General features: G+C 35.9%; 1 protein-coding gene across 7 annotated transcripts in view; it reads left to right on the forward strand.

Annotated features, from left to right (window-relative positions):
* The window catches only part of CTNND2 (catenin delta 2), a 641,797-nt gene that overhangs the window by 569,051 nt on the left and 57,404 nt on the right, over nucleotides 1–15,342 (forward strand). For all 7 annotated transcript variants that reach the window (XM_032182073.1, XM_032182078.1, XM_032182072.1 and 4 more), the window contains one exon: nucleotides 3,001–3,151. In XM_032182073.1, the coding sequence (XP_032037964.1) occupies nucleotides 3,001–3,151 (151 nt within the window). The remainder of the gene's footprint in view (nucleotides 1–3,000; nucleotides 3,152–15,342) is intronic.

Raw genomic sequence — 15,342 nt, forward strand, 5'->3', positions numbered from 1 at the left:
GAAAACTTGGAAGCTGTATTATTGACTTTTATGATCAAATTAATTGGTACATTACATATACTGAAGACTTGAATGTCATTTATTCAGTGAAGTGATATATATATTCTTTTTTTTTCATACTGAATTATTTCAGTATTATTCCTACAACATCTTTTGCTCTCTCCAAGGTTAAAGAATATATATTCTTAATTTATTTCCTAACTCCACCTGTTTCTTTTAGATTTTTGTTTTGAAATAGATAATGAAAATGCAACAACCAAGAAGTCTGTTGTAAGCCTGTCTTTCATAAAACAAGTGCCTGTGTTTTCCCTTGGTAGCTAAAAAGTTCAAAGGAAAGCGTTCACAGAGGTTTTAATATGGAGGTTATAATACAGTGAAAGTTCAATAAAATCATTTTAGATCCTCTCTGGTATGGAGCAGACATAAATAATTAAAAACAAACAAACAAACCAACAAAAAAACAACAAACCACCCCACTGATTCCTCATGTAATCCACTGAAAACTCTAAATCTGGGATGTACTTCTACAATGAACAGCAGCATCTCTCAATATGCTGCCTGCTAGCTTGAACTCACTCCTCAACCAGACAGGCTCACTATATTCTCAAGACAACTTCACTGCAAGCTTGAACTCTCACGCTGGCAGTCCTCATATAATCGCAGCAGATACACTGGCAACCTTCCCTGGGAGAAGCATAGAAAACACAGGGATGGGAGTTTTTAAGTGCAAAGAGTTATTGCTTTGGGTACACCCAGCTGCAGGTGACAGCATATTTAACTGGCAGGTATATGCATGGTTACTAAAAAAGGAAACTCAAAAAGATTACTTTGGGTAAAAGAAAGATATTTTTCTTTCAGCAGATACTTTAATCACTGATCCTTAAGATTTTGTTTTGTTTTATATCTCATGATCCCATACACTGGTTCTGGAGAAGTTGGTGCAGAAGCATAGATAGATCATAGATAAGATCAGTCCAGAATCCTGCTACCATTTGTTTATATTCTCTTACCTTAGAGCTATTCTTTGCTTTGCTGCAGAAAATGATGGCACATTTACATTTTAGACGTATTACATTATTGTGCTCAATGATGTTGAGAATCCTACATCCCATTTACCTGACTTGAAAGCTTATTGTAACCATTATCCCTGTTGTCTACAGCAAAGTCCAGCCAGATAGTTTTTGGTATGCATCTTTACTACAGAGGAGAAATAATAAAATAATATTCTTTAAATGCTGTTTTCTTATCCTTTTTCCCAATTTCCCCCGAGTCACATTACCTGAAATGAATTTGTACTCCAAATATCGCAACATTGCAGCCTTTGCCTGTCCCTATTTCTGCCGTTATTATCATAAATTCATTTTGTTTTGCCGCTCAGGGGCACCTGTCTATAGTATAAACAGATACGAGCTTTTTAAAATGAGCACCTGAACTGTGATAAGTAGAAGCCATATACAGAGGTTATGCATGATGTGCTGGTAGTGAGCGTGCTTTCCTTTTTCTAATACTTCATGTCATGGAATTGCTTTTTACTTTTTCTGTTTCTGGAAGAACACTACTGTGATCTAAATGTTCATTAAGGTGCGAGGTAACTGTTCTTTAAGGTTTTGTCAAAAGAGAAAGGTCACCATTATCTGAAAATGCTAAGGCATCTGAGTTTCTGAAATATTTGAAACATTTCAAAGTCCAAGGGGTTCCAGAACTTTGCCTTCACCTTCCCGGTGTGAAGGCATGATAAGCATCCATGCCATAAAATGCTGAAAGGAGGAAAAAGCTCTGCTTCAGTAAATTCCTTCCAAATATCAGTACAAGGAATGTGAATTAGGACTGTATAAAAAATCAAGAGAAGAGTTCAAAATACTGGAAGTAGTGCATGCCTGGTAGATGGCCCGTTTCAAAGTAGACTGTGCTAGGTCAACCTGCACATCCTGTAGGTGTCAGATTTGGCAATAACCATGGATTTTAAAAACACAACATCACAGTTTTCATCATGTTTGCATTTTTCTAGCTTCTGGAGCTAACAGTAGAATGAAGAAGTGGATAGTATAGCTAATGTTTCGTTCCTTCAGATGCTGGGAACCCCAGGTTGTACAGCCATGAATGGACCTCCTGTTCAGTGCATGGCACACTGTGCAGACCCCATCCACGAAGAGGTTCACTGGCATGATAGTATTTAGAGCTCTTAGGGGATTTTCATAGAAGTAAACAACTCTGTCCATCACTTCCACTGTCAAAAAAAAAAAAAAGGGTGGGGTGGGTATTCATGTAAGAACATGTTGCTTCACTTTAAGATAAAGACAAAGACATGTCAGTGGTGTCATCGGGTGCCACGTGGAAGGTGCATACAAGTTCCTCTGTTATGACTAGCTGCTGAGTTTATCCTATAGGCAAGTGGTGTGTGCAGCATGGCACTGCACTGGCCTGCACCTGCTCAGGTCAACTGGTATGTGAATTACTAACTCCTTGATGTACAGTGCTGTTCCAGTTAGGTGGAAGGTGTCAAAAATCAAATGTATAGTTGTCTCTTTTTTTTTTTTCTTGAACAAGTTGGCAATCACAAGAGAAATTATAAAATCATTTTCCAGATTTTTTAACTGATTAATTCTTATGATCACAGCAATGAAATTCTCATACATCTTGAACTTTAGTAGTATATATTTTGTAATACAAATGTTGTTGTTTTAGCAGCGAACAAACAACATTAGATGTTGTATAGCAAATGCTGATGCAAAGCAAGTTTTCCAAAGGCTTGGGCTGTAAAATGTAACCAGGTGTGCTAGAATTCAAGTCAATTCATCAATTAATTTCTCTGCCACCATGAAAAATTAGTGTGGATTTCCAAATCAAGTATTTGCCTGGCATCATAAACGCAATTATTTCCTCTCTTTTGAGTTTACATCCACATGCTTCTGTTACGCCTTACTCTGTAACCTCAGATGCCTTGCTATCTTGGATGCATTTCTCACTTTCTTCTTCATGTTCTCCCATGTGTCTTTACAGTGGTCAGTGTATATCCGTGCTGCTGTCCGCAAAGAAAAAGGACTGCCAATCCTGGTAGAACTGCTTCGAATAGACAATGACCGGGTGGTGTGTGCAGTAGCTACAGCTTTACGAAACATGGCCTTAGATGTCAGAAATAAGGAGTTAATAGGTATGTTCTTTCCAATCTGTCTCTATTTTCTGTACTTTTTTTTTTTTTTTTTTTTTTTTTTTACCTTACGGCAGGATAAGCAAAATGAAAGCAATTATTCTCACATTTCTAACATAATTTCTTTAATTCTTTTTCTAATGTGTTATATTCACATTTTATGTGACAGCTTAATGCTATATTGCAAGGAATTGTTAAATTAATTAAACATCATGCAACACTTTATGATTTGTCATACTGTAATCTCCAGAAGAAGAATAATGGCTTTGTTCTGCTTTAGCACTTCATTCATAGGCTGACAGTAGCACTTGCAATTTCCAGATCAAGAATATGAGCAGAGCAGCCACCCCGATCCTCAGATTCTCTATTGCAAGTAATATTATGAATCATGGACTTTAAAGATGTTTCCAGGAATTTACTGGGCATATTAGTATCTCCAGCAAGAGAACTGGGAGATACTTAATTTTCAAACATGTGCAGTATAGGAAGAAAACAATTTACATATTTACATAAATCATTGCTGTTTCTGAATTCTGATAGTATGGTAAGCAGTCTTCTTGAGTTTTCTGTTTTTTTTATCATTATTATTTTTATTATTATTAATATTATTATTTTGTTTATCTGTGTTGTTGTTTTGGCTTAGTTTTAGCTGAAATTCATTCAAATGCTATGAATCATCGAAATTCTATTTTCATGTTCAGTCTTTGAAAAATAATCACTTTATTGGGCTTGAATTACTTCAACAGTTCGTGACAAAATTATTTCTACTTCCACTGTACATTAAGGGTATATTTTTCTTCATTTTTGCTAGCTACTTAATTTGTTATCATTACAGCATACTTATCCTCCTCTGCCTTTAATTACAGAATTCCACAAATAGAAACTTTGATCATAATGCTTTATTATTTATATTCAGTGCTATCTCAGGGTTAGTGCTTCATTACAGCAGTGCTCTGCAACTTGTTAAAACAAGGCAATCACTCTCCTGACATATTTTACAAACTAGTGACAACTTCACTGACAAAATGTTGTAAAGCAAATAGAGGTAGAGACTGGTGAATAGTGTAAACCTGCTAGGCTTACCCAGGAATTGAACTCAAGACTGATGCTTTCTTCGCATGCCAGAGCACCGTACTTGGTCAGCTTTTGCTCATGTTACAGTTGATAAAATTGGCATGAAATTAGAGTTGTTTGATGTATTGTTTTCAGCCTTCAGGAAGCAAGATACTGCAAGTGTGGGTGTTTGCTTTTTTTTGTGTGTGTGTGTGTGTTTGTTTTTTTCTGTTGTTTTTTTTTTTTTAGAAATTTTAAAGTAGAAATCATTGCTGAAGCCAGTATATCAGTCCATCTAATCTGGGTGAATAACTGATGATCTTTTTATTTTGTCTCATGATCCCACCTCCACTTTCAGTCTTCAGCATGTCATAGTCTATTCAACATCTTAGTCCTTTTCTTATGGGACTTTCTCTATAGGGTTCACAAACCACATTCACTTTTTTTTTTCTGTAATCTCTTATTTACTTATTGACAATGCACAAAATATTTAATAGTCAAATTTACTGAGTGTAAACATGGTTTGTAATGCTATGAATTAGGCTTTGGTTAGCTTTCCTATACTGTGATTTTCATTTTATAATTGAATTTTTTTTTATTTCCTTTCTGAATATTCAAATTTCATTTAGGAATGTAAAGCTAAGCATGTGAAAATAGAGCTGCCTTTTAATATGACATGCCATACAAAATACTCGTCAAATTATGGATAATAAGATTGCATAGCTTCCGAATGTTAATGTTTTATGGAATATTCAGAGAACATGTGATGTAAACAAAGAAGAATTTTAAAAAGACAGAAAAAGTCTGTTGACAATAATCACCTAATAGTTTTATTTATCTTGCCAGATGGTTATGACTGCAGTGCTGCTCAGAGTTAAATTATTTGTGGGGTGATTCTGGGGAATTGTACTTTATAATTACAAAACACATTTGTTGCAGTTTAGAAAAAAATGCAAACATGCCAATACAATAGGGAAGGTATGACTATAGTTCCTGAACCATTTGAGCTATGATCTTTGTATGTTTATTTCTTTGGCTTTTTTCACTGCACTTCAAAGTAACAGTAATAATGGTCACTATTTCTCTTGTTCACGATTATTTTATAGTGAATTGGTCACATCATAGATCTGATTTTCATAAATGCTGAACATCTGCAGTTGTCAAGGATTTCAACTCATTGTAAGCAGTCTGGTTCTGTGAATATTGAAATTCCACATGTTCTGAGATACCTTCACTGTTGCTATGGAAAGGAGGGCTCAAGGAACGCTTGTTAGCGTTCATCACATGAGCTCTTTCTAACTAAGTAGAATCAGCATCCTGTTTATCGTGCCTCTTTGAAGTTTCAGTTTGTGCATCATATTCTTGTGGTGACAAACTCTACCTCACAGACTGTGATTTTCACCTTAGGATAACCTTTTTTAAAGGTTAATTGTCCATCTGTATACACAGTAAAGATTCTGTAGGTATAATCGCATTTCTTTTCAGTGGTGCTGTGGTTCCATTCCCAGCTGACAAAATTTTACTGATATAGGCCACAAAATGTGATATTTCTTTCTGCTGCTGCCAAGCAGCCCATAAATCAGTGTTGAGGCATCTGGCAAACATATCAGAAAGATTGCTAAAATTCAGACTCACCTGTACCAAACTACAAAACAAACAAAACGACCACAAATTTCTTTCTAGACGTTGTAGAATTTACCAATCTATTTTGGTTTTGTCACAAATCTATCAGGTGTGTTGTTATATTGAGAAAGTTTGGGGCCAGCTTTCTCTTAAACTTTTTCTCAGCCATCCCCATATAGCATTTTGTTGTTGTTTGTTTGTTTGTTTTATAGTGATTTTTTCTTCCTGGGTTTCATTTAGGACCTGCTCTCTGTCCTTAAAACGACCCTCATTTTTCTCCTTCTCCATCAGTTCTACATTGTGCCATGTGCTCTCTAGTTGAAGGTTCAGACAGTGGGCAAATTCATCTTTCTCCTCACCAAAATTAAACCACACTGAGATGAAGACATAGTAAGCTCAGCCTATCTTGTACTGATACTAGGTAATCCAGCACCTGTTTTTCCCTCCTTGGGCATACTGCCCAGTCATTTTCAGGTCATATTCATTTTCCACTTGCATTTCAGGACCATCATCTGTACAAAATAGCAGCTGTTCTATGTTGCTTCTCAAAAGTGTGCCCCATGGGAAGGCTCATCAATGTTGTCTCTCTCCCAGCAGTGCCACGGCTGAGGGAAGTAGTGCTGTGGGCCTTGGGGATGTATGACAGTTGATATTGCCTGTTGTATTCTTTCAGTGCACGGTTTTGTGCTTCAGGTCTTTCTGTCAGCTTGTCCTTATCCTGACAGTGATTTCCAATGTGATTCTGGGCCAATGGTGATTGAGAGAAATATCGTACTATTATTTCAACAGCCCCACTCATGCAATTTCTGTGGCCACTTGGGCTATATTTTTGTGGTTAAATAAAAGATATTTTAAGAAACCAAAAGTATTTTGGTCACTCACCCTTGAAAAAAAAGGAGGACAATTCCACCTAATGCTTTTTGTTGACTTACTGACCTATGCAGGAGCTATATATCCTTATATATCTCTTCATTTACAGTATGTGGAGAAGCCATGTATCTGTTCAGGTCTCTAGATTCTAGTGAGGGGATAAATTAAAGTGCTGCAGTAATTAAGACATCACTTTTGTGGATATCATTGCAAAAGCATTATTCAAATAAGTGAAGTTAGTGCTAAAAGTTCAGTTGCATTCACAAAGTTTTGAATCAAGTCTTGAGACAGGGCATGCAAAGGAGGGTTATTTTTTAATAATTGTTCCGGGCTATAAGGTGTCAGTACTGAATTATTCTCAATTCCCACTCATCTGTTGGTGATACAGTTAGTTATAAAGATAGTGTATCAATTAAATTGTTGCTCAGCTTGTGTTGGAACCTGCTTAGTCTTGCTAGGTGTCTAAAAGTTTTGTATCCCATGTAATATACATGAAATAGATTCCCTTACAGTTGGCAGACAAAGAGAAACTCTCAGAAAGTGATTGAACTAATATGATAAAATGGATCTCACCCTGTATTACTGCCCCGCCACTGTGAGAAATTAAAAAAAAAGGGGAATGTGTAAATTACCGCTGAGCCATCTCATGAGCAGTGTATATGTATTTGAGTGTCTGAAGAAGACAGTGTTTGGTAGAAAGTTTTATTGCTAAATCAGAGAAAGTTTGGTTGAAATATGTATCAAGAGTTCACAACTCTAATGAATTGTTAGACTCATAGAATAATTCAGGTTAGAAGGAACTTCAGGAGGTCATCCAGCCCAGCCTCGTACTCAGAGCAGGGTCAGGTACGTTATTTCAAAGTGTGATATTGATTCACATTTGGAAAGATTTGCTTTCAGCTGCTGGCTGAAAACATGTCAAAAACAAGCATTTGCATTCTAACAGCAGAATGTGACTTGTGGAGCATAAATAGCTATGTGGGTTCCTACTATCCTAGAACATGGCCACTTTTCAATACCATAACTTTGTTACTGTCTCAGTAATAAATCCAAGTGGAGATGGTATTTACTTTTTTAGTTACAAGAACAAAAGCTATAAAAATTCTAAGTGCTAGTAATGTATATTGATAGAGAATACAGTGATGGACTGGAAGGTGATTATATAAAATATGCGGTTTTCATCTCACTTAGAGTGTATACACACAGCTTTCTTTCCTTTTTAAATGTGAACACTTTTGAATTTGTCACATATACATCTGCAAGAATCTGAGTCACTGATTTTTTATTGAATTTTTAATTGACTTATAAAGCAGCTTAGTCACTGAAATGTTAAATTGACGTAAATTCACAATGCATAAGATGCCAGAAGATGTTAATCACAAACTGTAGACATTTTTTCAGAAGTTGAAGAAAGAATATATACCGCTATTTGTTCAATGTGTGTTCTTCTTTATTGCACTTCATTTTCTATGTTTAGTAGTTGAGCTGTGCAAAACATATATTACAATAAACAGATACCTGAATTAAAAGATGTTGTCGTCAAGAAGTTGATTTAGCAAATGGAAAAGATGGTCATGCATTAATAGCTCATGTTCCTTACTTTGTATCAATGAAGAGAAGAATATTATTAAACACATAATTTAGCTTTGTAGTTTTATAACACCTCTATGGCAAAGTTTAGACTCCCTGTTTTCTAACGTTGTATACATAAGTTAGCTGAGAACTTAAACTGACAGAAGTTTAAATGTTAAATATTTTTCCATTACAGTGTAAAAGCTTTCTGTCAAGGAGATTTTGACATTTCATGTGCCTTCAGCCACTTGTGCATTGCCGTTTGCTCTGTTTTATCTCAAATATATTTCTGGCAAGCAGACCAGAAGGTTATAGAGGATAGGAAAGGTTTCCTTCCTCAGTCATTTCTTATTAAACAGCATTCTCAAGTGAAGAGATTTAGGGAGAAAAACAGGGTTGGTAAAACTGAATTCTCATTTTTAAGATCAAAGTCACAATCAGGCATTTTTAAGACTACATTAAGTCTCCTTTACATCTGAACATCCCTATAGCATAAGTATGGCAGTATGGATTTGGATCAGTTTCCCTCTACCATGAACCACATAAAAATGTGCTGTTTAAGCTAGTTAGGTAGGTTTCTGCTATAGACTGCAGAGAGAAAACAGCACATCTAGGTGTTCGCCCCAGTCACCTTTGTCACCATGAGTCTTGGATCTTAGGGTGAAGCGAATCCTGGGTGAGAACCTAGAGCAGTAGCCAGGGACTTGATGACTAGCGTTTGGGAGACTGAAGATGAGCAGGTAGAATCTTAAGAAATTCTTTTGATAAGCAGAATAAGTTGTTTTGCTTGCCTTTAATTAGCTTAGGTTTTACAAGGACAATTAGTGAAAAAGCACTGCAATTTTTCATTACCACTCAAAGCAACAGAAAGAACTGAATACAGGCTCAGGTCTAGCATATGAGAGAATACCACTTTCAGAGATGGGGTTTTTATTGTAATCGCATAGTCAAAGAAACACACAGCATTTCTTCTCTATAAAATAAGATCAAGATGCTTCACAATACTAACCATATAACACAGCCCCAGGTCAGCCTTTCTTTCCTCATAGTAGAATACACTGCAGAAATGCCTAGAAAATATATTGGCATCTATATTTGGCATTTATATCTTAAATGCCAAAGTCTCAAGAGAGTCATCTGCAATATTGCAACAGGAAAACCTAGATTCAGTTTGACTGCCAAAAGAAAAACAACAAAAACAAACATAAAAACTAACTAAATAAATAAGCAGACAACTGATGTACCTTCTCACCTCTCTGATGTGCATTTCACACATAAGAAAGTGCCCCAACCTGTACGTTACGTTTTGAGATGATAAACAATTTCAGTTTGGTTCTGGTTTTCTGCACACGGTATAAAGCAATTAAATTGAACTGTATACACTTCTCACTCAGAAAATTGACATTTCAAACAATTCAGTATTAATTTTCATGTCTGTTTCTCAGTGTGTTCGTGCTGAGAAGTGCTACTTATCTTTTGGAAATTCAGAGTTCTGATCTAAAAAGTGCATGTAGTTCAGTTGCATATTGCATTAAACATGCAACAGTAGAAATGCAAATGTCTTAAACTGCCAAAGTAATTTTAAAAGTACCTTTAAATCCACAAGGAATTACTCCATATCTGCAAAGCAGTTTTAAAAATTGAAGTTTTGTGGCAGATGTACATTAACAGGTAAGTGTATCAAAACAGATGTTTCCAGCCTGTTGTGTATCATCTTCAATTCATGGAACAGTAAGTTAATTTTATTCTACATAAGATGCAAAATACCTTTCTCTCCTGGAATTGTTATCAATTTAAGCCATTTTCAAATGATAAAAATTACATACATGTCATTTTTTACTAAAAGCACATTTCCTTGAAGAAACTAGAACTCTTATCCTTCCCATGACACATCAATGAAAGAGTAAAATACGGCAAATTATCATTTGATAGAGTAAATTTAAAATTCTTCTTGCATGTGAAGACTTTAGGAATGGGTCTAGGGCACTGTAGTTTCAAAGAATGTTGAACATGGAGCTGAGAAAGGAAAAAAGCTAGCACGGGTGTAAAATACCTGTGGGTATGCAACAAAGATGTTCGTTATCATCTGTTAGCTAAACATTTGGACCATAAAATGTCTGATTTTCCAAGGGCAATATGACAAAGATAAAAGAATCAGAGAGTAGTTTTTCAAGGAATGCCAGATTAGGAAGTAGTGCTGATACCTGCATTCTTATAGCTGGTGTTTTATCCGAATCTCAATGTAGTTAAACTGAATTTAGTTTTTCTTTTCCATTCCTGACCATTAACGTTCCTAGTTGTTATTAGTAGCCCCAGTCTACAAAGAATGTGACTGGATTTCTCTGATGGGTTATATGTATTCCTTCCCAAAATATGGGAGCTCCTTGTGCTCATTTACTCTGTGACGGTTGTAAAGAGTCAGCTTAGTCTCATACTTGTTGGTTTCTGCATGGCATCTTCAGATGACACTGTTTTGCTTACAGAATAATTGTTTTTCATGAAGTACTTTGATGTAGGATTTGGGTGCTTGTAAAAACTGAGGCATAGACCAGTTGTTTACATCATTTATTCTGTGTTGTGTTTTGGTTTTTTTTGTTTTTTTTTTGTTTTTTTTTACTGTTAAAGGCTCTTGTTTCAGATATTATTATTAAAACTTCAAATATCCTTCTGATTACAGAAAGCAGAACAATAGTCAATAGCAGCAGCTTTTGCAAATAAATTCTTGCATATCTTACCTACCTTTATAGTGTACCTTTTTAGGTGTGCGTAGTATCTCTGAACATGCTGTCCTGGATGGCTGGAAGTAGCGCCAGTGTGTTAGCTTTCTGCTCCTTTTGGGGTTCTTCTGTTGAATACTAGTTGAATAGGTCTCAGATTAATCAGCTGGAAACCCTACTTCACAAGCAATTAAAAAAAAATAATAATCCAAGTCTGTTGTTTCATGCATATAACTGCTGGGATGGAATAGCAACAGTTTTGTAATACACAGTGACAAAATACTAAAAGGGTAACAAATCCTAATCATCTGATATAAGTGAGGAAATAATCAATTTGCTGAGGGGCCTTATTATCATAATTCCATAAGGTAAGGCTGTGATTCTGGTACTTAATATCTAGATGGGCTCAATTAAACAAAATAAAGAAATTTAGTTTTCCTCCCAAGGAAAGCCTAGAGAACCCTCAGAATCATCTTCAAAGCCCCATTGATCTCTGCATGGCATCTCTATGAAATTATTTGAAATCTGGTATTACTGATATCATCTTTAGTATTACGTTTTTCATTTTCCTTTTGCTTCCTCTTGTGGCTGCATTATGCAAGAGATTGTGCAAACATGAAAAAGATACAATGACTACCCCCTAGAGTTAGCAATTTTTATATATATAATGTATAATACTTTATAATGATAGATTAGACTTCAGCAATTGATCTAAGAAAGCATTACTATTTAAATCCATGCTTTTGGTGTAGAAATATAGTATGCATAATGCAATTTGAAGGATTGCATTATGACAAAAGAATACAGTACTTTGTTAAAGCTTATAATTGAAGTCTTTTTTTTTTTTTTTTTTTTTTAAGAAACCAAATAATTGAATATTTTAGATGTGATCCCTCCAGTACTCCAGATTGAAAACTTTGAACAAGCTTGACACAGAACCACCTCCAAAGAGACCAATTTGAGAATTTTCAGGAGAAAATGGAGACCTGCCCTATAGAAAGAAAAGGAAATAAAATCTGCCTTGTCACTGGTAGGGCTGTTTTGTAAACCCTGATGAATATGCAGGGAAGGCATCAACAATGAAGGTCAAAATTTACATTTCTTTATAGGCAGCCTTACCTACTAACAGGCTGCGTTAAATATACCGAGAAATTTGTGTGGATACTAGCTGAAATGATTTGAGTAAGCAAATTCTGCTTGTAGTTATATTTCATGAAATTAAGGAAAATGTTTTAAAATACACTCTTTATATTGGTTGAAAGAGTCATAAAACTTCAAGATGAACCTCTTCTTTACACTATCCCATTAAGTAGTTGCAGTAAGTAAGATCTCTCCTTAACCTTCATAGTGCCAGCAAATGCTGTTCTTGCATGCCATGTGTTCCAGCCCCTTGAGTATCTTTGTGGTGCTCCACTAGACTTGCTCCACTGTTGCAGTGTTTACCACATACAGGGGAGACCAAAACTGGGTGCAATACTTTTCATGCAAGCTAGAGGAAGAATCATCTGAGTCTAGATGAAGAATCATTTTTGTGGCTAAACTCCACCACATACAGCCTAGGATGTGGTCAGCCTTTGCTGCCAGGGCATATTTTTGACTCATATTCAAATATGAATTCATATTCAAATATGAATATGAGTCAAAAATCCACTAGCATCCACTAGCACCCCTAGGTTTTGGGTTTCTTTTGAAAACCTGCACTCCAACCAGTTGTCCCACAACCTGTACTGATGCGTGTGGTTATTTCCTCCCACGTGCAGGACTTGCCTGTTAACTCTGAGGTTGTTCAGCTGAGTAGCAGCCCTGTCCTCCGGTATTTTGTCTGTTCCAGTATATTGACTATTCCTCGCAACATTTTTTTGTCCACAGGCTTTCTGAGAATGCTTTCTATTCTATCATTCAGGTTGTTAATGAGGATGTTAAACAGTATTGCCCCCACTATCAACACCTGTGGGACACCACTAGTAACCACCTGCCAGTTGGATTTTTCACTGCTGATAACCACCTTTTGAGGCCAGCAGTCAAGCCAGTTTTCCACCCACCATACCATCCACTTATCTGATCAAAGTGTCACCAGTTTGGCTGTAAGGATACTATAGTGAGTAAGAAGTGGGTAAGCTGATGTGTTGATTACTTCAAGCCATGCAGAGTAAACTCTGTAATTCCAAAATTAGAAGTGGATAAACACAATTTCAATGTGTTTAACCTCAGTGACATCATTGCATATATTTAAATTACTTCAGTGTCACCAAATTTCAAACCACAATTTCAGTGGCACAAAATATGAGGACCATGGTCAGATCATATTATTCCTGTTGTGGAATTAAGGCAGTAATAGGATAATTGTCATTAAATCCACTTAAACGCAGGAGTTTGCTTCCTTTACGAGAGAGGGAATTATAGTTCAAAATGTTGTGGTTTTAGTGAGGCACTACCTTGCTAATTTAAAAAGGCAAATACTGTGGAATGTTTAACGTTGTCTTTTGGTTATTTTAAAATCAATAGAAATAAATGTAGTTGCGTTAATGTTCAGTAGTAGTAATCTCTTCAGTAGTAATTAGTCTTAGTAATCACGTGTAGTCTAATAGATTCTGACCTGATCTGATAAATAGCTCAATTGTGTAACAATAACATGAATTTAAAATTGTTGCAGATAAATTGGAAAAAATGGTGGTTGTAGGCAATGTGGTCACAAACACTAATACGTACAAAGGCATTTTCATTCTCTTCTCTCCTTTATTGTAATTTTCTTCAACTTCAGCAGTGTATATCATCTGCAAAATTACCCCCATATTAAATGGCATAGAGTACCTTTAAATTAATTGTTATATAAATGAATACATACACACAAAATTATGTTTGTAAGAATGTATGTAGTTCTACCTGCACCAAAGAGGAAGGGACAGTGTGCTGCGGGGTACACATGCATATGGAAAGGTATTCCATTTATCTTTAAAAAACGCATATTATGTCACGTGATTGCAACAACCAAACTAAAATCTTGTAGCTGTCAGCTTAATATTCTTCTTGTGGAAGCTAAAAGGAATTTTTCATTCGTGACAAACAGGATTCAACTCACAGTAACAAAGCAGCATTATTGAGAAGTGAGTAGGTCTGAAAGGGTGCTAATTATCATAACATTTTAAAGCAATGCTGAGACCTACTGTAAATCCAGAGTTAAGTATGAGAGCAGGAGAAGTAAAAGTACAACTTAGTTTTACAGTGTAGAGTTTTTAGGTGCATGGTGGTGCATTAAGAACTGAATTTCAATTTTCAGTCATGACATAGGCTCTAAGCGGACTATTATAAAGGGACTAATAGTCAATTTTGGAAAATGGAGTTGGATGCCAGTTAAGTCATTTTTGTTCCTTTGAAAATGTTGCACTTTCGTCACTAAGCAAAGCTAATAGGAAAATAAAATCATATTAAACTATTACATAAAGAGAGTTCCTTTTTTAATAGTGGAATTTCCGTTCTCACTCTAAAGTTATAGGTTCTTAGATGATTGAGTTAGCATGTTTAGAAAATTTATTTCCCAAATCTGAGACACCATAACTCACCCTGAGGCAGTCCATGGCAGAAGGTATTCCTGCTCCTAGCCTCCCTCCAGCCTCTCATTAACACATCGTGTCTACACTCAAACTACTTGTGTTAGTCAGTGCTGCCTGACTTATTGGTCAAAATGAGCTGAGTGAGCAAAAAATGACTTTTCTTTTGCAGACAAACTCTTCTTAAACAGAACAAAGTCAAACAACTCACAAGAGTAGCTGACAGGAGGGTTGGAAAACTCTGCTTGGCCCAGTTGCGCTTGTGAGGCTCAAAATGGGGTCATTATCTGATATACTTTCCACTTGCACACTGGATGTCCCCCCACACCCTGAAGGTTGCTTTAATTTGTTAGAATGCAACCACTATGAGCCTTACCATAGTATTGCTGCACCAGTGTAAACAGTTATGTGGCTAAAAAAAAAATAAATGTTTTGGTAATTCCCTTCTGTTTTTTCTTAAAAATTACAATAAAAAAACAGATAAGCTGCATGCAACAGCCAGACAAAACCAGACTGCTTTGGAATACAATGATATCAGATAGGTTGACATGGCTACATGTATAATTTCCCTATGTAGGTATTAAATCTTCAGGAGTTAAAGGTGTTATCCCCTCTTGTACAATACTATACTGCCAATGTCTAAATCAAGCCCCGAAGAAAAGGGCATGTCTCCTTCTCTCCTGTGAGCCACTAACAATCTGAAATAGGGAGTTCATCATGAGCAAAGCCTCTGAGATGAGGGTTCTGAGGATGGATTTTTGTGCATTATCCACTGTAGTTAAATCCATTCTTCTGCCTTGAGATTGAATAT

The sequence above is a fragment of the Aythya fuligula genome, chromosome 2 (genome assembly GCF_009819795.1).
Source record: "Aythya fuligula isolate bAytFul2 chromosome 2, bAytFul2.pri, whole genome shotgun sequence".
Lineage (NCBI taxonomy): Eukaryota > Metazoa > Chordata > Aves > Anseriformes > Anatidae > Aythya > Aythya fuligula.